General features: G+C 33.3%; 1 protein-coding gene across 2 annotated transcripts in view; it reads left to right on the forward strand.

Moving 5' to 3' along the window:
- The window catches only part of Ascc3 (activating signal cointegrator 1 complex subunit 3), a 340,007-nt gene that overhangs the window by 834 nt on the left and 315,224 nt on the right, over positions 1–23,949 (forward strand). For both annotated transcript variants that reach the window (XM_078019561.1, XM_078019562.1), the window contains exons 2-3: positions 14,541–14,671; positions 18,287–18,437. In XM_078019561.1, coding sequence (XP_077875687.1) covers positions 14,582–14,671; positions 18,287–18,437 — 241 coding nt within the window. In that variant the 5' untranslated portion in view covers positions 14,541–14,581. The remainder of the gene's footprint in view (positions 1–14,540; positions 14,672–18,286; positions 18,438–23,949) is intronic.

Here is a 23,949-nt window from a genome sequence, read left to right on the forward strand (position 1 = left end):
AGGGTGGTTTTTAAAGACAGATTACATATCATGAATTAACTTATTAATGAAATTCAGAATGCTCTGGTATTTGTTATTGTTTGGTTTAAAAGAAACAATTTTAGTGACAAAAGTTTGACATAAATGGTATCACATGGGCAGTTAAAATTGATAATAATGTTTTCAGTCTGTCTTACCTCAAGTTATGGTTAGGTTGAATAGTAGATATCTCCATAACCAGATTTAATGTTTAATTTTTTTTCTCATTATCACAAAAAGGAAGCACAAAAGTTGAGAACTCCACTTTTGATATTAGTCTAGATTGTGCTTCAGTCCATGTTACACCTTTATTTTTAATGATGGTTATAATAGTCTTACATGAGGAAAATGATCCCTAGAGATGCCAGTTAAGTGTAGGCTAAGTAAGCTTTGTCTTAAAGTGACTTAGTTTTTATGACTTAGCTTTCTTGATCCCTGTCAGTTTTTTGTCATTCATTCATTCATGTCTTCAAATGTGCCAAGCAATATGCAAATCTGGCAAATAAAGATACAGTCTGTGCTCATGGAATTTTGTATAGTAGTGGCACCCTTTTAAGAGTGAATCTTGACAAGGGTTCTTTTTCATACCATGAATATCTAGTTGATCAAGGCAAAGCTTTTTACAAGAATATACTATTATAGATGCTTATGTGTAACTGGCATTTAAAGAGGAACAGCATTAGTTGATGTTGTCTTTGGTTAAAAAGACAGTATACATGCTAGTGGTGTGCCATTTAAGAGGAGTAAGTTTTTCTTTTTGCAAAGTTGGTGTAAATATAAAGTTCACAATTGGAAATCTACCAGAAAAAAATTAGTATTTTTCCATTCTGTACATTAGTCTGATTAATTTACCATATGTTAATAACTTGTGATTTACATAAGTAATAACATAAAGCATATTTCTCAGGGACATGTCTATTGACTAAATAAATTTATTACTCAGTAATACCTTCCTTGAGGAGATAGTTGACATAAGCACTTTCAGCATGAAATATGTTGTGATATAAGGTGGTATAGTTTTCAACTTGAAGATGTCTACCTGAAATTGAAATTTTAGCAAAATCAGCATTTATTGATAGAAAAAGTACAGAATTATCAAGGAGAGTAAGATGCATATTAAATATCCCTAATCCCCAAATCCAAAATCTGAAGCATTTTAAGCTCTTACATGAACATCATAAATGGAAAATTACATACCATGAAACCTTTTTCATGGAAGAAAACATTAAAAGTACTATGTAAAATAATTTTCAGGCTGTGCATTAGTGGTATGTACCTATAATCCTAGCTACTCAGGAGGCCGAGGTAGAAGATCACAAGTTCCAAGCAGCTTTGGTAATTTAGCAAGACTGTCTCAAAATAAAAAGGGCTGGGGGTGTAGCTCAGTGGTAGAGCAATCCTAGGTATAGCAGAACAAAAAAAGTACCATCTCATTTAAGTCCTGCATTTTGCATGTGGATGAACAAATGAAGATAAATCTATTATTTGTTTTCATTTTTCTATTTACTCACTATGTTTTACAAGTTTTTCCTATTTTTATGCTACCTCTAACTTTTGATTCAAAGATAGTACAATTTAATTCATGTTTGAGCATTCTGTTTAGATTTTGAAATGTGAAAGGGGCATTAGAAGTCATTTTGTAAACCACTTTGATTTTATTGATGAGAAAACTGATACTAGAGAAGTTGGCTGATTTTCTACCATGCATGAAGCAAAAAATGGCACCAGAACTTAGTTTTTCTTATTTTTATTTTACTTATACTATATTATTCTGCCTCTCCTCATTGTTATCTGACTAGACTAATTCTTGGGGAGCTTTTAAAATCAAGATATAATCTCATTTATCTTGCTGGTTTCAGTATATTTTGGCTAATCTTCCTCTGTTTCTCTGATTAACTCTCCAAAGAGGATTTTTAGGAATTGCATTCATTATCAGAGGTTTATAGTAGTAGCATGGAAAATTAGGTTGAAATTTGGAGAGGCACATAATAAAAATTCTAGTAATGAGTAAGAAATTTACAGTTAACAATAAGAGATTTTAGGATATATTTTAATAAGATAATTGCTGATCAGTGAATATTTATATATGAAGAAGGAGAAGTTTACACCTACTTATTTAATCACTAAACCAAAGATTGCCAAACTACTGAATCAGAATTCCTAGCCATGAAACTCTCCAGTGATTATAAACAGTTTGTATTTTGGGGTAAATTCTACTTTAAACCTATGAACTCAACAGCTCTTACTTTAGGATACTATCTGTCTCATTAAACCTGAACTTCAAAAGAAGCAAAGTAATTTTTCTCAGGATTATAGAGAAGCAGTTGCTAATGTTTTCTACTATTTTGAAAGATTTGTTAGGTCATTTTAAATTAAGTGAATGGCTAGCAAAGTATTCAGTTATGGGTAGCTAAGAAATATGATACATAGAATTTGATAAGAGAAAGTGCAAATTCCTTTTTCCAAGAGAGGAAATTCATGCTTACTGCTGAAATAGCTCCTCTAGTTTGGAAAATTATAACTCTTTTTTTGAAAGTGAATAGAATGCCCTTAGGCTAATCAAATGGAATGATATGAAGATGTTAAATTCTTCTCTTAAGCATAAATAGAAATAAACACACCTTTATCTTCATTTAAGAAACTTAATTATAAAATTCTACATAAATTATTTTGAAGAAATTTATTTGGGGGTGATAACTCAATTTACAAAATAATTTCAGTATATCTTTTCCAATTTGAATGCATTTTCTAAAATGAGGCCTGCTTTGGAGTAGTACCTTTAACACTAAGGAGTCTTACTGAACATTCTCCAAGGAGTGAAGGAAGCTTTGCAAAAATATAGTATTATCTTTATTCTGAGGATTGGAGTGGTAAGGAATGCCTAAAAATCACTTTTGGGTAGCTTCATGGTTTTACTCTGAATATACATCATCTAGCAAATATTTACTAAGTTCCTAAGCATAGGCCAATAACCACACAAGGTACTGGGGAAAAAAGCAAAAACTACATTACTTATGATCTATTGAAGTTCAGTGTGAGGTTCCTGGTTTTGTAGGACTCTTGAGTGTACTGACCTGAGGCAAGGTCTTGTCACTCATTCATTGAATCTGAAAATCATCTTGGAAAGAAAATGAGTACACTGTTAGGAAGTTTAAAGAGTGGATGATTTCACTTCAATTATTCAGACCTAATGTGTTCATACATTATTTATTAAAAAACAGAATATTGGAAAAACATTGATAAGATGCTGAATCCAATGGATATTTGACCTCATGTAATATTTTGCATGGTTAATTACTACCTCTTTCTTTTTCTTTTCCTTTTGTTTTGATGGTATCACACTTCTGGTTTTCTCTGGTCTTTTTGGCCTCTTGCTATTCAAAATCTCCTTTATAGACCTTTTCGTTATTTATTCCTTGAAGGCTTGTGCTTCTGCACTTTCTGTCTTCTTCTTAGTCTTCATACAAATCTGTGGGTGATTTTCCCCGCAGTATTTACAAGGGTAGGCACTAGATTGATTTTTGCTAGCTTGGTCTTCCCAGCATGCTGTCCAGCATGTAGTAGAAATACCAGCTAAGAAGTATCAGTGAAATGAGTAAAAGCTGTTTTATTCATCTGCTGTGAGTTATCCTTCCTAGCCCACCTCTGTCCTAGCGTTTAGCAACTATTGACTTTTCTTTTAACCTTACTTTTTCTTTTCTGCTGTATTGTTTGAGACATGAAAATGCTTGCCTAAATATTAATTTTGGAATTGTCTACTTGTACAATTTTGAGTTCTTTGAAAGAATGACATCATCAGTTGAATAAATCACAACTTGTTAGATTTGGGGGAAGGCATAAAAGCTTTTCTTTCATGTTTGAGCATATTTTCTACTTTGTAAAACATTTTATCTCAGAAGATTGAATAATCAAGTTTCTTTTTTTTTTTTTTGAATAATCAAGTTTCTGTGAAAAAATATTTTTTGGGTCTTTTGAAGATGATATAAATAGATGTGTAGGAACCTAAGTCAAATACTGCCCCATTTTGTGGCAATTTTGTCTTCTCTTTGTGCTTTCTGTCAATTCCTCCATCCATTCATTACATAAAAATTTACTGAGGACTTCCTATGCCTTAGACACTGATTTAAGTGCTATGGATATAGCAGGGAGCCAAGTTCATAGTCTATTGGATGAAGCGGACATAAACATGGAAAAGAAGTCATAAGTGCTGTGGAGTATAGTGGATTAGGTACAGAGAAGGATCAAGGAGGGGGGTGTTATTGGATAGGATGACTAAGATAGTCTTCTCTGTAAGATATTTGAGCAAAGACCTGAAGGAAACAAAGGAATTGTTTATGTGGTATCTCCAAAAGGAGAAATTGATGTTTATATCATTGGAAGGAAGGGCAATGTGATGCCATAATGAGCAAGGAGGAGCATTTATGTGGTCAGATTAAAACATAGAACATTCCTTCAGGCCTTTGAAGATAATCCAGAGATAAGATTTTAAGCAGATAAGAGAGCAACAGTGTTTGTGAGGTTTTAAAAAAGTGTTATTCTAGCCAGGTATGGCAGTGATTCAGGAGGTTGAAGCAGGATCTCAAGTTTAAATCCAGCCTCAGCAAATTAGTGGAGGCCCTAAACAAATTAGTGAGACCCTGTATCAAACTAAAAAATAAAAGGGCTGGGGATGTCGATCAGTGGTTAAGCGCCTCTGAGTTCATTCCCCCAGTACCCAAAACAACAAAAACAACAACATCCAAAAAGAAGTATTTTAAAATAAAGGAGGGAAAAAGACAAAAAAACAAAACAAAATATTTTTGTTTATATGCAGAAACTAGATATTTGGAATTAAGAGTGAAAATGGGAAGAATAAATAGAAGGCTATGAAGCACACACATTTCTCCACAGACTTACAGAATATTTCTAACACCATATGTGCATTTTTTTGTTTTACATTGACCAATTCTCAGATACTAGTTATGTCCTACAGTTAAATTTAATTCTGTCACTATCTACCTGGAATTATCCTCATATCCTACAAGTTAAAGGCTCACTTCAGATACCATCAGAAGTCTGGGCCTTCTAAGCATCTGACTCATTTGCTATAAATCCAGGGTTCCCATTACACATTGTTTGAGTTCAAAAGTTTGCAAGAATGACTCAAAGAACTCAGGGATGCACTTTACTTGTGTCTATTTATTATAAAGGATATTGTAGAGGATACAGATGAAGAGATGCCTAGTGCAAGGTCTAGAAGGGACCCAACCTCAAGGAGTTTCTGTCCCTTTTGGAGTTGTGGTGTGCTATTCTACAAGCTGGTAGGTTGTTTCACCAACATGTGAGTTCATCATTTCTTCTTCAAGAGTTTGTTGTACAGAGTTTAATTGACAGCTTCTCAACCTCCTGCTCCCAGAGATTAGTGAGTGTTGCTGGAAATTCCTAGTCTTCTAATTACTTGGTCTTTTAGGTTACTGGCCCAATCTGTCACTTTATTGTCATAAACTCAGGTATGATCAACAAGGGCTTGCTATGAATACAAGAAGAGACTCCTATAATTCAGGAAATTCCAAGGGTGTTCTGTGTTGGAATCCCAGGACAAATACCAATCTGTTTCTTTTTTGAGGTGTGGGGGACTGCTGATTAAACCAGGGGTGCTTTATTACTGAACTACATTCCCATTCCTTTTAATTTTGAGACAGAGGCTCATTAAGTTGCTGAGGTTGTCTTCAAACTTGTGATCTTCCTGCTAAACTTCCCGAATCCCTAAACTTCCCGAAACTTCCCGAATGTACCACCATGCCTGTAATAACTGAGAAATAACATTGGATTTAGCAATGCTGAGGTTATTTGTGACTTTAATAGCTCGAATAGTAGAGGAAAAAACCTTATTGGAATGGAATTTTTGCTATAGATAGGAAGCAGAAAAGTGGAATGGTAATTGAAGAGGGTAAAGCAGAGATTTTTAAAATTATGAACACCACTACAGCATGTTTTTAGGTTTGGGGAATGATTTAATGAGGAAGAAAATATTACAGATAAGGAGAGAGGGGATATTTTTAACACAGTATTTTTTTATCATTTGTTCCCAGGACTTAAATAATTTTTTTGAATAAATTAACAAATTTATTTATAAAACTATCATCAGATGCATTTTTTTTTAGATCTGTGCTAGATAAAAAGTGGAATAAAGAACATTTTAGTAATACCTTTTTTGGATTATTGTAAGAATTAAATTATAGTTTTCCTTGGTTGGATTACCATCTTGAGGTTACTCTTTCATCCTCATTAACTTGTTGTTTCCTAAGTCTTTGCATTTTTCTTATAATTCTTTTTTTTTTTTTTTTTTGAGAATTTTTAATATTTATTTTTCAGTTCTCGGCGGACACAACATCTTTGTTGGTATGTGGTGCTGAGGATCGAACCCGGGTCGCACGCATGCCAGGCGAGCGCGCTACCACATGAGCCACATCCCCAGGCCTCTTATAATTCTTTACCAATCTTTTACTTTCCATGTGAACTTTTTAAAAAAAGTTCAAAAATCTGAGATCTCTCTTATGGACTAATTCTTAGATGTAGAAGACATATTTGTTAGTAAAGTGAAGGAAGGATTTTTAAATGTTTGTAAATAAAATTCAGAATATGGATTTAAATTTAAATTTCAGGTGAATAACAAATAATTTTTTACTTACTAAAATCATTAGGAGCTATAGAATATGGAGTATTTTAAAATTTTCCAAAAAAAGTTGTTTATGTGAAATTCAAATTTATCTTTACATTTGTGTTTTTGTTAAGTCTGGCAACTACAGTTTAGAGTAAAGATTTTATGATTCTTAGTGTGAAAATAGAAATGCAAAAGGATATTGTTAGTGTTTGGGTTTTTCAATCCTGGCAGTGAAATCACATATAAATGAAGAGCAGGAAGGGGGAGTTACTTCAAAAAACTGATGTTGCTGGGGCTGGGGATGTGGCTCAAGCAGTAGCACGCTTGCCTGGCCTGCGTGCGGCCTGAGTTCGATCCTCAGCACCACATACAAAGAAAGATGTGTGTCCGCTGAAAACTAAAAAATAAATATTAAAATTTTCTCTTTCTCACTCTTTAAAAAAAAACCCAAAAAACAAACAACAACAACAACAAAAACTGGTGTTGCTTTGCCTGAATACTTTAAAGTATGAACTGAACATAGAAGAGTATAGAAACCAAGGACACATACAGATTTGTAAGACTGGAATGCCTGTCCTTGAGGAAATGTTAAGAGTTAGCAAAAAGCAATTTTCAAGCTGCTGTTATCAGTCTGTTTCTTGGGGCATGCATGTACTTGGATGTTAAAAAGAAAAACAAAAAAGGCTTATTTATCTATTAAGTCTGCTTCCTCCTTTTATACCAAAGAGAATGGAGAGTGGACTCTGGATTGGAAATGGCAGAATTGATTTGTACAAAATTGAACTGCATTATGGGTGAGAATATTAAAAGAGCCTCCTGATGGTCAACATTCAGATGTTTAGTTTCTTATAAACCTGAGAATTTTTAGAGAAATGTTTTCAAAACCTATAGGGTGCCAGACATTTAGTTTGATGCTTTCATAATCATTATCTCTTATTAGACTCTGTTTACTTAAAGATTAATTATATAATATTTCAATAATATGGAAAATTTTCAGAAAATAATATTAACACTTTACTGCATACACAGATTTGACAAGTATTAACTTTCATTTGCATTGGATTTTTCTTTTTGAAAAAATAGCAGCTTTTGTTCCTTTTTGTCACTGCACTCTTTCCTCCTCAGTCCTTGAAGCTGGTATATAAGATTCTCATGTATGTTTCTACATATTTCTGTGTAATGAGATATAAATCAAGGCATACTGACGAGGACTGATAGAAATGGAATTGATTAATATAGTGAGGAAAAAAGCTTAGAGTAGGATGACAAATATCGTCAGCTGTTTTAGAAGCCATTTATGCAAATGAGTGCTTAGATTTGATAGCTTACTGACATTAGATACTACAGATAATTTTTGTAGAAGTACTTTGAGACGAGAATGCAACATACATTGAGTTAATAATTCAACTTATGATCTATGCTTTTTGAAAACTTCTGTAAACATTGAAAAACATAGTGTTTAACCGATACAGATGTCATTTTTATTAAAAAGTTACCAAAGTATGTCAAATTTTCAAATATTCAATTATTTTCCCCATTAAAAAATATTAACTTGCTATCTTTAGAGAGATACATGACATTACTGTTTTTTAAAGCTTCATTCTATAATTTTTAAGCCATCAAAATGTGAATTAGGCCAGGTACAGTGTCACACACCTGTAATTCCAGCAGTTTGGAATGCTGAGTCAGGAGAATCACAGGTTTAAAGCCAACCCCAGCAACTCAGTGAGGCCCTAAATAACTCATCTAGACCCTGTCTCAAAATAAAAAGGGCTAGGGATGTGGGTCAGTGATTAAGTGCCCCCTAGGTTCAATCCTTGGTACTAAAAACAAATAAACAAAAAGGTAAATTTAAAAATATGTTTCTAATGTTTGATACTTTTTAAAAGCATGTTGATTCTTTAGTAATTAATTTTTTTAAAGTAGGAGGTATCATTCATTCATGACTGACAAAACCTGTTTTTTTTTTTTTTAAGTTTTTGTTTTAGTTGTAGACAGACACAATACCTTTATTTTATTTTATTTTTATGTGGAACTAAGGATTGAACCCAGGGCCTCAAACATGCTAGGCAAGTGCTCTACCACTGAACCCCAACCCCAACTGCAAACCTTTTTTTTTGCCCCCAGTTTTATTATTTATAATTTGTTGCAAAGAAAAATGGCTTAGAATTTTTAAATGTAAGAAAGAAAAATGGGCTTGACCTTTTCAAAGATTTCAGTTTAGGAAGCTATAACTGGATGGAGTATGATAGGGAAATGGCATGTCAGCTCAGAATGAGGCACACAGAAAATGTTTCTATGGATTGTATTTGTCAAGGCACATTTCTGACTGATATAACAGAAGAGATTACCCTGTTTCTATGATTAGTTTATTATAAATTACATCATAAATATCAAATCTACTAGAATGTCATGTAATTTTAGGTTATACAATACATCCTTTCAGGAAGATCAAGTATGTTTTAATCTGCTTTTTCACTGCTGTGACCAAAAAAACAAACAAACAAACAAAAAAAAAAACCTAACAATTTTAGAGGAGGAAAAGTTAAATTGGGGCTCATAGTTTCAGAGGTCTTAGTCCACTGACAGCTAACTCCATTGTTCTGGGCTAGAGGTGAGTCAGAAGGTCACCAAGGAAGGGTATGGAGGAGGAAAGCAGCCCAGGAAGCCAAGAGGGATGGGGAGGATTCTAATTTGTAATACCCTGTGAATTAGTTCTCTGTTTTTCTGTTTCTTGTTTACTGTGCAACTTCCTTTGAGTCCTAATTTATGAAAATTTGGCTTCCAGTTTTCTATATTTGAGAGGCAGAGGTAGACATTTCTTTCATTATCACCATGTATGTGTCAACATCTTATATGGTATTGGTATTAGAGCTATTTATAACAAAAAACTAAGGTCATCATATCTTTAAATTTGGAGTAACACTGATTGAGAGTAAAAATTAACCAAATTTTTAAATGCTTCAGGAAAGGAATGGTGCTCTATATAATTGTGTCACAGAGGACTATAAAGTCAGGAAAACCCTTTCCTTCTCAACATCTAAAGCTGAGCATCACTAGAGTTTTGGTTTGGTATTAAGAATGTATCTCTTGAGAAGATGTATTCAAAGTTTTTGAGTCAAATAAATTTTTCAGCCTGTGTTCCTTGAACCTTTGGAATGAGAATTATGTTTTTTAGACATAATCTATTATAGGTCATTTTCCACTGGGACCAATGGGGAGAGAGTTAATATAAGCATATGTGTAGTGGGTCTGTTCCAGATTTTCTTGAGTGATTTGTGTACTTTTTTGATCTTTGTGAGGTGTTTATTCAGACTCTTGTTGTCCTCATAAGAAGCTGAAATATTCTAGCCACTTGTTTTCCTAAAGACATTTAAAGAAAATGATTTTCTTATGCTTTGTGAAAAGTAAGATCAATATAACTGTAGGGAATCTTCTACAGTATAAATACTGATTTGTGGTTATGTGCTTGTCAAGGCTTCTCCACTTGCCCCAGTCTTTGGGTGGGAACTTTGATTTGTATGTAGTTAGTTGAGTAAGTTAAGAGAATAACAACCCTATACATATTTTTTTTTGTTTTTAAGAAATCATCATATATTTTGTATTACATGAAAAGTACATATGTAGGTATGTAATTGTCTTTCCTATGCTTCCTTTATTCTCTCTTTTCCAATGTGTTTCCTAACTTAAATGGGAACTGTTTTAGTTAGCTTAGCAACATTGTGATCAAAATATGCAAGAACAGCTATGGGGGAAAATGTATTTGGGGATCATGGTTTCAGAAATTTTTGTTTATTGATAGTGAAGTGGATAGTGATGGAGGAAAGCAACTCACCTCGTGGTGGTCAGGAAGCAGAGAGAGAAAGCCCAAGAAGGGGCCTGTTGGGAAGAACAATTCTTCCAGGATGTAATCCTCAGTGACCCATCTCCTCCATCCATGCCCCATAGTTACCATCCAATCAGTCCATGCAAAGTAGGATGGACTGATTAGGTTATAGCTCTCACAGTCCAATCACTTTACTTCTGAAAGTTCCTGCATTAATATAGGAGTTTTGGGGGGCACCTTATATCCAAATCTTAACAGAAGCTGTTCAAGAGCACTTGCTTTTTTCTTAAGAGTGAGGTGGGATCTAAAGTGAACTTGTGCCTTTACCACATAAATCAATGCTTTCAAATGTAACATCAGAAAAGAGATATGATATATGGAATATTCTACCTCAGGCATGGTCTTATAAACAAATGGCTACTTGTGCCAAAGGCCAATGTCTCGGCTTGGCACCAGAATCATGAGCCACCACACACCTTTGTAGGTTCAAACAGCAATTCTTTATTCCCGCTCTCACACCGCCTCCACACAGATCCAGGGGCAAACGCGTTCTGCCGTCTCCCGCACAATTCACCTACTCCACGAGGCTATCTCCAAATCCCATATTAATCTCACGAGAACTCAACGGGAACAAGCAGCAGGAACACCCTAATCCCAGCAATAATCTTCAACTTCCAACTTCCCTAAAACCCATTATCTTAAACTGGCAACGCCTTAAACTCAAGGAGCCGGTTACTTCCTCAAACATGATCAGCTCTAAACCCGGATCTGCCTTGGTCCTTGAGCAAGGTCACCTTATTAAAGCATGCATGCAATGTCCCATCGAATGTCCTCTAAGCAGCATGGGGTACGCTTGGCAAGGAAATTTCGATGCGTCATTCCTACTTGGTAATGGCCCTCAGCATACTTGCACTACTATTGAGGAGAATTTTTTCAGTTTAGTGTCAGGGTCTTTGAAGACTTTAGAATGCATCTTTGCAGCCCTTCAGTGTGGGTAGAAAATTTAAACTCTAGTGTTCTAAAACATTTATTTTTATTTTTTAAAATATTTTTTTAGTTGATGGACCTTCATTATTTATTTATTTATTTATTTATATGTGGTGCCCAGAACTGAACCCAGTGCCTCACACATGCTAGGCAAGTGCTCTACCACTGAGCCCCAGCCCCACTCCCCTAAAGCATTTATCGTATGCCTTACTTATTTGTGTGTGTGTGTATGTGTGTGTATGTGTGTTCTGGGGATTAAACAGGGGTTTAGGAGTGCTTTATCTCTGAGTTACATCCCCTTTTTAAAATTTTTGTTAAAAACTTTTTTGAAACAGGGCTTTGCCAAATTGCCCAGGTTGGCCTCAATCTTGTGATCTTTCTACCACAACTTTTTGAGTTGCTGGGATTACAGGTGTGTGCCACTATGCTCTCAGCTCCTTAGTTTTCTGTAGATGATACTAGCTATGTACAGTCCTTGAGAGGATTAATAGAAAAAGTCATTCAAGATACATTCAATCATTCGGGGCTGGGGATGTGGCTCAAGCGGTAGCGTGCTGGCCTGGCATGCATGCGGCCCGGGTTCGATCCTCAGCACCACATACAAACAAAGATGTTGTGTCCGCCAAATACTAAAAAATAAATATTAAATTCTCTCTCTCTCTCCCTCTCTCTCACTCTTTCTTTTAAAAAAAAAAGATACATTCAATCATTCAATAGAATTTAATCATCTCACAGAACCCCATTGATAAAGGCTGGTAGGATGTATACTGCATGTGAATTAAAATTTTTTTTTTTAGTTGTATATGGACTCAATGCCTTTTTATTTGTTTTTATGTAGTGCTAGGATCAAACCCAGTGCCTTACACTTGCGAGACAAGTGATCTACTACTGAGCTACAACTCTAGCCCCACTGCACGTAAATTCTGACTCCCAATTTCTTACTAGATGGGTTTTTTTTTTTTTTCACTATTGACTTGGGGCAAAACTGGTGATTTAAGGATGAAGGACACCATCTCTACGACAGCGGAGTTTTTGCTTCATCTGTGAACTTGTTAGAAATGCAAACTTTTATGCCCTAATTCAGTGCTGTATGATCTTCCATATCAGAAAGTTGGGGTGAAGATTAAGGTGGTAGGGCTCAGCAATTTGTTTTAGAAAGCCCTCTAGGTGACTTTAATAAATAATAAAAATTGAAAATTTCTGCCCTATGCTGTCCACTAATTCCTGATTTCATATTTTTCCTCTACATGCTTCAGGAAATATGTTGCTCACTTTTAGAAAAATTCATTTATAACTTTCTGAATCATCTTAATTTCTACAAATGCTCTCCTAAATTCATTCCCAATGGGCAGTTGGAATCTAAAGTTGGCTACCCTAGGGAGTTTATTTGCAAATTTTTTGGATTGAAATTCTCCAGTGTGATGTAGACTCCAACTGGTTTTTTAAAAGTATGTTCACATACCTGTTCCTTACTGATTTGCAGTGTAATTATGTATGTTTATAGATCTTATCATTTTGTTTCTGATTTTTAATCTTATTATATTTTGCTCAGAGAGTGACCTATATCAGGAGTCAGGAAACTAATTTGGTCACTCTGAGCCCAAATATACTTTTTATTTCTTTTCTTTCTTTATTATTGGCAGTGCTGGGGATTGACCTCAGGGTATTGTGCATGCTAGGCAAACACTGTACAACTGAGCTTCTTTGTCTGTGACGTGTGCTGGATTATTTCTTTAGTGCTCTCTTTCAGGTCATACTTTTCCTTTTAGCTGTGATTAGTCAGTTCTGTAGTCTATCTGTTGATTGTTTTCAAATTTAACAATTATATATTTTTATTTCTAAAATACATTTTCAAACCCTGCAAGTTCTTATTCAGTATTTTAAAAATCCTTCTTTCATTTTTTTCAATCTCAGTTATGTAATATCTAATTATTTTAATATATGAGTCAGATTTTCTAGGTATTAAGCTTTATAGAGATTTAGTTAAGAGGAACAGCAGAGGTGGGAGTGGTCTAAAATATCTTGTATGTCCCTTGCCCCCATCCATCTGTTTTTTTTCCTTCTTATATTGGACAGTTTTGGTCAGATAATTGTTTGTTGTGGAGAGGCTATCCTGTGTTTTATAGAATGTACAGCAGCTTCACTGACTTCTACCCAGCAGAAATCATAGACCACTTTCACTTCCTTTCTAATTGTGATAACTCAAAATGTCTCCAGATATTGCCAAATGTCCCGTGGAGAGTGGTGTGGGGAGGGAATCTAGTTGAGCATTGTTTTAAGACTTAGAAAACTTATTTGACATTCTCTGGGGATTTTATAACTGTAAATAGTAGTTTTGTTCTAATAAGCAATCTTAAGCCAGGACAATCTTAAAAAGAGATAGATAAGGATTCTCCAAATGCAAATATTATTAAATCTATTTGCCTGGAGATTGGTTGTTTAATTGCCAGCATGCTAACAGAGACTAGACATAGTTATCTGACTTTCTTTTTTCCTGGGAGTTTACCATCGCCAGCTGCTTTGATTCTTTTTTTTTTTTTTCTCCTGTTCCTATTTTCTCCATTTTTCTTCATTTTTTTAATTGAAAAAAAAATTATTGAGTACCAAAAAAGTTCCATGTTAAGAAGCCAAATATATGAACATCAGTGGGAAGAGCATTGCAAACAGAGAAAACCACTGGAAAGTTGTGTAATTTGAAATCAGTGCATGTAAAATAAAATTGGGGAAAATATTGTCAGTTTTCTTCATCTCTTTATATTATTGGTAGTAGTAAAACAATATTTGAGGCTTATATTCAAATACTGTATAGAAGTCATTTTGAAGTAATAGTATAGTAATATCCTGAAACAAATATCTATTTGTTCCTTTTTCTTTTCTGCAACCATAGTAAATGTGTTATTTAAAACAAAACAAAATGAAACAAAAAAAAAAAACCTTCAAGAGTTGGAAATGTATCAGGAGAATTTTTAATTGTTTTTTCTCCCCTTTGCCTTGTATTGGTCAGTTTTTTGAGTCGATTATACCTCCCATTTCTGAACAGATAAATATCATCTTGTTTTGTTTCAGTTTCAGGTTTCTCATTGCAGGGATCACTGATTGAGAAATAGATGGCTTTGCCTCGCCTCACAGGAGCCTTGCGCTCCTTTTCAAATGTTACCAAGCAAGATAATTATAGTGAAGAAGTGGCTGACTTAAAGGTAAGTTTTTTACCTTTATTTCTTATAGAGTATGTACATATATTTGACATTGCTTTTTTGTTCTTTGTGCTAAAATAGAAGGTTTATCTTGTTTGGCATGAGACCAAGAAGGAGAGTAGGTGTACTGATGTTCCTATGGGACAACTTAATATTAAGCACCCATCACTGTACTGTCAAGAGGAATAATCAGAACTATAATTTTTCTGTTGCTAAGGTCCCTTGCTCAGATTATTTTGTGATATAATCCAGTAATTTACTTCTGAATTATCTGAGTAAGTTTTTAGGTCTCTGGTAAAATTTTTATCAAACAAACAGAAACAATGTCTGTACCTTAACATGAGAAATATAAATATTAATCTCTTGAGCTCAGTAGTTGGTCTTATAATTGGCTTATGCTTATAATTGGGCTTAAACCTCTTATGAGAGGTGTTTAAAGCTTAAGAAAACACTTGTTATTTAAAAAGTCACTTTATGATTAAAATTTCAAAAATAAACATGAAACAAAATAAGAAACAAAATTTTACATTGACTACAGAATCTTTAGCTTTTCTAGTAAATATCAACTCCTACTTTTCATAATAACTAATATGTGGACAAGTTTCCTCATGAGTCATTTTATACAATAAATATTAATTTTACCTTTGCTGTAAATATAGATTCCACCAGGGCAAAATGGTTATCATTTTGAAATGTCACTTTTGTCTTATGAAAGGAACTTCTTCAGTCTCTGTCCTATATAGGTTCAATGAATGTATTTTCTGTACTACAAATTAGGGTATATGGTTTGACAAAGAATTTCTCCTGGTGAGTAAACTAACTTGTATAAAAAGTATCAAAAAGTTACATGTACTTACAAATTTAATTAGTATTAAACAGAAATAAAAGTATATTATGTCATGACTTACAGAAAAAAAACTGTGCATATAGTTATAAAATATTTAGAAGAGATTCTTAGAAATGCCTTTGACATGTGGTATGTTAGTTTTCACAAAATGCCATTGATTGGAAGGCTAAACAAAAAATTATTGTCTCACCAATCTGAAGCTAGAAGTCGAAATTAAGGTGTATTGGCAGGTTTGATTTCCTCTGAGTCTTCTCTCCTTGTATCAGCATGTTGCTGGTATCTCCTTAAGTGTTCAGATTTCATCTTCTTGTATGTTTATCAGTCAGTGGGATTGGGTCCATTCAAATGGCTTTATTTTAACTCAATTACTCCTATAAAGGCCCTGTCTTCAAATACAGTCAAATCCTGAGGTACTAGGAGTTAGGACTTCAACATATAAATTTTGAGGGACACAGTTGAGCCCATAAAATATAGATTTTGATCAGTTGGTAGATGTGAGGATGTTTGTATTACTATGATGAATTTATTTATTTTTAATGTTTAGATTACTGTGTTTCTTCCTGAATGTGATTTTGCATAGCAAAACCTGTAGCTGTTCATACCAAAATGTATTTTGGATAGTTTTAAAACCATTTATCTTTAAGTTGTTGAAATTTATTAAAAAATTAAAGTAGTATTAAGAATCAGTTGAATCCTTTAAGGACATTTCAACACATAAATAATGGACTGACTTTTCACTAGAAAAAGGTAAATGTTTAGGAAGTTTAGTCATATTATTGTGAACTTTATAGCGTTGAAACTATACATGAACTGCACATATGAAGAAATGAGCCATGTAATAGTTTGTGAAGGATCTGACCTTGCACTGTTCTTTTAAAAAACAGTAGTCACTTCAAGTGTTGATTCCTGACTTTATTTTAGGATAATAATATTTCCTAGTAGGTTGGAATTTTATTGCTAGAAGTCTTTATGTAGTTCTATTAATAGCCTCACTTAAAGATTGATTCTAGGAAGAACAGTTTTTAGATGTTTTTCCTCTAACAATGCAGAATTGTGTCAGATACAAAACAGTAAACCTTTACAATAGAAGCTATTTTATATTTTTTCACAGCACTAAAAATAGGGTATATTCTATACCATTAGTTACTATTGACAGTTTACACTTGAATTCTTTTCTTCTTCCTCAAGGCCTTTAGCAGGTAATTCAGAATTTATTATGGAACAGAAGATTTTAAAATTTGAAAGTGAATAAGGACTTGTGCTTGTCCCATATCATTTCATTTATTCCTTTTGGCTTTTAGTCCTTTTTTTTTTTTTTTTTTCCAAAAGTGGTATATATAAAAAGCTGAAACTTTTTATCTCAGAAAATGCCAAACATGGTTGGGCATGATACATACACCTATAATCCCAGCCACTCAGGAAGCTGTGGCAGGAGGATGGAAAGTTTGAGGCCAGCTTTTGTCACTCTACTACACTCTTTAAAATCAAATTTAAGGGGTGGGGATGTGGCTCAAGCGGTAGTGTGCTCGCCTGGCATGCGTGCGGCCCGGGTTCGATCCTCAGCACCACATACCAACAAAAAATGTTGTGTCCACCGAGAACTAAAAAATAAATATTAAAAATTCTCTCTCTCTCTCTCTCCTCTCTCACCTCTCACTCTCTCTTAAAAAAAAAAAATAAAATCAAATTTAAAAAGTGTTGGTGGTGTACCTCAGAGGTAGAGCACTTCTCCTGAATTTAATCCCCAGGACTGGAGTGGGGGTGGGGTGGAACGGGGGTAGGGGTTGAGGGATGTGTGGAGATGATATCCAACACATACAAAAGTAGAGATAAAAGTAATATGAATCATTATGGACCCATGATCCTATTGTAACACTTCTTTTTATGGCTGATATATTTCATATCTATCCTTGCCCATTCTTTCCCCACTAAACCCAGATTGACCGGCCCCATTTAAAATTAGAAAACAGGAAGGTAATGATGAGTAAACATCATGAATACAATCAAGAGTAAAATTACAGTTTCTACCTGACTCGCCATTTTTTCATTTGGTTAGAGTGTTTCATGACTTTAAGTTTATATTACTTTCTGTAGTTAGTTCTAGTGAATGAAAAGATTGTTAGTCTCAAGCAAAGAGTTATAGTATTATAGGAGAGCAGTATTGACTTGAATATATTGAGATCAACTATGGAAATCTAATTATCTTTAAATGCCTTTCATTATAAAGTAGGACATAAAGCTTTTATTTATATATATTATAGTCCGAGTGATATTAAAAATAAGCAGTTAGAAAATGGGAAGAGGGGGGCTGGGGTTGTGGCTCAGTGGTAGAGCACTAGCCTAGCTTGTGTGAGGCCCTGGGTTTGATACTCAGCATTACATAAAAATTAAAGAAAATAAAAATAAAAAGGTACAACACACACACAAAAAGGAAATTGGGAAGAGGTATGTGGGATGTTATCATTTATTACCATCTTCTGGATGTTGGTTTAACTTTTTACTTTGCTATAGAAATTCATGATGGGTATGCATTGTAAATAAAATTATAAAAAATAATCTTTTATTAAACCTATCTTTTAGACAAGTGAGATTCTGTGAAGTCACATTTAAATAAAGTTCATTCTGAGAGTAACTTGGATCTGAGTAGATACAACTTCAAAATCTTACACATAGTGCCAAGTTGTATTCTATATTGCAGAATATATGGACTAAGCTATGACTTTAAGAAAAAATTTAACCAGTCGTTCTCTGTATTATGCTATTTGTTTCAGCTAAAGCGATCCAAACTTCATGAACAAGTTTTAGATTTGGGACCGACATGGAAGAATATAGTAACATTTTTGAATGAAAACCTGGAGAAGAGTGAAATGCAAAGTATAAATGAAGACTTAAAAGACATATTACAAGCTGCAAAACAAATAGGTATAGTTTTTTTTTTTTTAAAGAACCAGACAGATTTCAAACTAGATTCCTTATAAACTATATACTATATGATGGAAAGCTAAAATTTCTTAGCAAGTGTTCATAATGATGAAAGATAGTCTTTCCTCTCAAAGTTTAGTATAGAGTGGTGGGGGTGGAAGTAAACCATTAATTATAGTATAATTGGATATGAGGGATTTATAGGAATTTAGAATATGGAGACACTGCCTGAAGTAATGATAAGGTTAATTAAAAATTTAATATAGCTCTAAGAAATATTAAAAGCCATGTAGCTCAATCTCTTATTATAGATGACCACCTACTATAGTGAGTCATGGCATTTAATCTATCTTATGACTGTTTCAGTTCCCAACCTACACTAACATTTTCATTATTAATGGATTATAATTTGAAATTGTAATGTACTTAATGCAGGTTATTTTTCTAATGTTAAAAACAAAACTAAATGAAAGAAAAGAACTTGGTGAAATAGCCTGTTTGTACATTGAAAGTCAGCATATTATTCCAAATTCTTGATTAGCTAAAAGGCATAGTTAACAGTGCTGTAGTTTAAATTTTTCAGATTTAGCAGGTTTGTACCTACAGAAATTCCGAACGCATTCTCTGGCCCCATGGAATCTCCCTCCACCCTTCCCTCTGACCTCACAACATCTCATCATCTTTGCTTTCACCAGTTGTTCTTCAGACATGTGGCTTTTTCTCACTTACTCATACCTACCACACTACTGCCTGTACTGGAGACTTTGGATATGTGGCTGTTTGTGCTGGGAGTGTTATTCTGTCATAATCTTAGTGTGGGTAGATCTTTTCTTGTCAGTCTGAGCTCTACTAAAAAATCATTTCCTTAACAAAGTCTTCACTGACCATCCAATCTCAAGTTGTCACCTAGTCACTCTTTATAATAAAACTCTCTGATAACATCATTATCTGACACTTTGCTTGTTTATTGCCACTAGGATGTAAATTTCATGATAACAGTACATTATTTTTATTGATAATAGTCTTTCCTTAGTGCTAGACTAATGCCTTGCATATTTTAGGATTTTGTTGAAGATTCATTTCTCAAATATATGGGAAAAAAATTTCCCAGGTGATTTCTTGAGGGAAAATTTAGATCCATATCAAAAACTGTAGCAATTATTCTTTCTTTTCCTTAGTTCCATAATAAAAATGCTTCAGATCACATAGAAAAAACAGTAATGGAATATATTTATACTGGTTGGTAATTTTCTTCACATTTTGTAATGAATATATATAAAATTAAGTGGCTGTTTTTAAAACATAGGGAAGTACCTTGAACCAATTTTAATTTCATCATCTATTCTACTCTTCATTTGCTTTTCATTAATCATTTGCTCACCTTAATGGCAAAAGTTCATATATAAATGTAGGAATATTCTTAGCATTAGAGTTACCCTTTCAAAAATGACTATACTTGAACATTATGCCTACTTAATATAAGGTATTGCTTGAGGTGCTTTGCACAGTTACACTCTTTAAATGAGGTTCATTGTATTAGATAACATTATTTAGGCAGTTTTAAATATATATCACATAAATTTATTATTTCCCAAAAAACTTTATGGTAAAGCTTACCTCTATGTTCTCCACCTTCCCAACTGTACTTGGCTTTTTCTTGTAGTCTTAGTATGTTATTTAATTTCCTTGTTTCTGAATTTCTCTATAAAATGAGGAAAATACAAGCAAGATTCATGAGATTATTTTATATACTGTACTTGTTTAAAAATTAGACGAGTAGACTATGAAGGTAAATATAGAGAAAGAAAATTATGGAAACGTGGTATGGTATATGCTCAGTTTGAATGATTGTTTTTGTATTTTGTTATGTGTAATGTACTTTGTTACATGTAATGACTTAGGACATTAAGACACAGGTTCAAATATTATATATATATTTTAAAAGAAACATTGTAATCAAATTAAAATGTGAGGTAGCTATTTTCTATTCATATATAACATGTTTATACCAGTTTTGCTTGTCTTGCCGATTTTTAATAAATTGAATGAGCTTTCGTAAATAATGTAGGATTGTAATACATCGTTTTTCACAATTGCAGATCAAGTGTTGGGGTAAAACTGATATTTAAAGTTTGGACATAAAAATGAAAAAAAATTGAGTGTTTTGAACATTTCAATATTAAAATATAAGTAGAAAAGATATTTGTAAAACATTTTCTACTAAATGGTGAAGAGTTAACTGGACAGGGAGTTTGTTGACAGCTTCTAAATTGAATGCTTATCAATTAATGATGTAAGTAGTTAATATTTTTATGTAATTTTCAGTTAAAATTTTTACTCATTCTTTTCATGGATTTCTTAACTATTAGGGCAGACTATTGAAAAGACAATTTACAATTATTTAATTCTTAATATTTTGCAATCAAAGGAAAATGGAGACATAAATTGTGTTGAGAATGATTTAAGATTGTAGCCATTCCTCAACTCTTTAATTTAAAAGAATTCATTGTATAACTTGAAGTAATAAATAAAATACCAACTATTTCATTTTGTATGCTAAAGTTCTACGTAAGGTTTAGGGCTTTTTTAAAGGTTAAAGATGACTTGTAATATGAATGCTCCAATCAGCCAGATAAATTGAATTCAAATCCTGCTCTTTACTTAGTTATTTATGGCAGGACTATTTCATTTATTTTGACTTTTTCTTAGTATTCTGAGAAATATTTTATAATTTACTCTGCATTTCACATCTCATTGCTCACAATATAACTGTGAAGTAGTCAAGGCAAATATTTGCTAATAAAAAAAGTATTCCAGTGTCTTTCTGAGTCTCTCCCTTTAAATGTGTTGCAGTTGAAATATTGTAGCCAGTTTTTTTTTTTTTTAGGTTTTTTCATTGATTTATGGATAGAAAATTAGATATCCAAGTGGTTAGGTTTCTAGACTAACTTCATTAAAAGCTTTAAGTTCTGAAATTTCTGACACTTTTGCCAATTGGTTACTTAATATGTTTTGATTAAAATATCTTGTGGCCAAAACTAGACAACTTAAAATCCCAGTCCTTTTAGAGTTACAAGAGTATAAGCAGATAGAAAAAGCTTGAGAAATTTAATGCAGATGTTAACTAACTTCAGCCCGGCCATTTAAAAAGATAATTCAGTACAAAATTTGTGTAAGTATAAAGAAAAGTAAATAAGTTAATTGGGAACAAGATTCTCACAATTAATGTAACATGTCTGGATTTGGATGCACGTTAGAAAACAAGGGCATGACTAATTACAGATTTGTATTCTGGAAGCATATCACGTGCTATTTCTGAGGCTGCCCCTTCCTGAAGAAAACCCAAGTTTTCTGTTTTGCTCTTTGGAGTAAATTCACTTGGTTAAGAGTAAAGCACATAGGTTTCCTCTGACAATTTACCTTTTTAGAATGAGGGTAGGGCCTGCAGAACTTTGGTACATTAGATAATTCACTCCTCAGATACTTTATCTGTGTTTTACAAACACTAGTCATATATTTCAGTTGCCAAAAGACCGCTGGCTTAATGGGTTGGTTATACCAGCCAGTTGGGGTACCACCTTCTCTTCTACAATGTCTAGAATTCTCCTCCAATGATCAGCCCATTCATCAGTAGGCTGACAGCAGATACTCGTGGTCAACTATGTCATTAAATGCGGACCAAGCACTAGAGCTCAGGTCCCCTTGGTGGAGCTGGGAGACACCCTTGAGTGGTTGCTGGCCCACTGCACAACCACAAGTCCTCCTGTGCCTTAGACCTGGGAAACCCATTGTTTTCAGAATGCAGTAGTCAGCGTCTTTGTTGGGTTGCTATTTGTGGCAACAAATGCTAGTGAGGTTCTTAGATTTTGAGTCCTCAGAGTAGCATAGTGCAGGTGCATAGAGATTCATTTTTGAGAAACTGCTATGTGAAGTGAACATGTGTGGGTTTTAAGTCTAACTTGGACATCTGATTGAGTTGCATGGAGGAAGAGCTAGTCATTATGTAAGGCTGTGAACATTTATGAAGCACCACTACTCAACTAAGTTTAAAAATTTTAAAGTATTTTCAAATCTTATAGTATAACTGTGAAGTAGGCAAGACAAATATTTGTTAATAAAATATTACATTAAAATGCACATTAAAAATCTTTATATTCCTAAAATGCTATTTGTTATCTTTTTTTTTAAAAATATTCAGAGTCTATGTTTATTTTCCTTTGATTAAAAAATGGACTTGGGCCAGGCCTGGTGGTACATACCTGTAATTCCATTTATGCAGGAGACTGAGACAGATCCCAAGTTTGAGGATTGCCCTGACAGCTTAGTGATATCCTGTCTTAAAATTTAAAAATAGAAAGAGGTCCTCAGTGATATTCTGTGTTAAAATTTAAAAATAGAAATGGTAGAGTACCCCTGGGATCAATCCCTGCTACTGCTAAATAAATAAAAATAAAATAAATAAAATGGACTCATTACTTTTTAATGTGTTTTCTTTATGGCAAGATATGTAAATCCTCCATGTTTAAGGAATGCCATTTATGGTTATACCATAACTAACCATTAATTTATTAGCGAATATTTAAGTTAATCCCATTTTAGTGATATAGTAGGACTTTATTGTTTATTGCATAATTTCCCAAGATTTATTTATTTAAATTTATTTAGTAAATAAGAATTAGACATAAATCTAGTTTCTAGGAATTTACAGGGAATCAGTGTGATGTAGTGAAAAGAACTTTTGTCTAGAAATTAAGATTGCTGTGAATCTTGTTTAATGATTTAGTTGTTAGATCTGACCCAGAATTTCAAACTGTTTGCATTTTATCATCCAAAAAGTGGAGATAATATTGTGAAAGTTTATAGTATATTGTTTTATAAACATACAACTTGAAAAATGATGATAATGGCATCTTTACAAAAGCCTGTATATTTATAATTTAGATAAAGAATGAGTTTCTAAATGGGAATTCCATTTTTGCTCAGAGTTTAATATCAGTAGTACCAAACTTGTTTAATTATCTGTAGAATTATCATAATCCCTAAATATCCTAAATCTAAATCTCCAAGAAGTAAAAGGTACATAATGAATAAGTCAAATGTACAAAGTCTCATTCAATTAATTTAAAAGCACTATATGGTTTATAGAGTTTTTTCAATATTTTATTAGTTGTTGATGGACCTTTATTTATATGTGGGGCTGAGAATCGAACCCAGTGCCTCTCACATGCTAGGCAAGCGCTCTACTGCTGAACTACCACACCAGCTCCTTTTCATGTGTTTTCTTAAATACAAGACGAAAAATTGTATGCCTGTGTTCTATAAATTAACTTATAATAAAAGTCAAGACTTCATATTTAAAGAAAGTAGGAATAATATTATAAAATGGTTTATTTTCACACATATAAACTGTTACTCTTCTATATCAATATATAATGTTACTGAGGCATTGTGTAAAAATGTAGTCAGTGAGGCCTGTGTTGTGTAAATCAACCAATTGTCATATGTAACTAGT

The sequence above is a fragment of the Ictidomys tridecemlineatus genome, chromosome 8 (genome assembly GCF_052094955.1).
Source record: "Ictidomys tridecemlineatus isolate mIctTri1 chromosome 8, mIctTri1.hap1, whole genome shotgun sequence".
Taxonomy (NCBI): Eukaryota; Metazoa; Chordata; class Mammalia; order Rodentia; family Sciuridae; genus Ictidomys; species Ictidomys tridecemlineatus.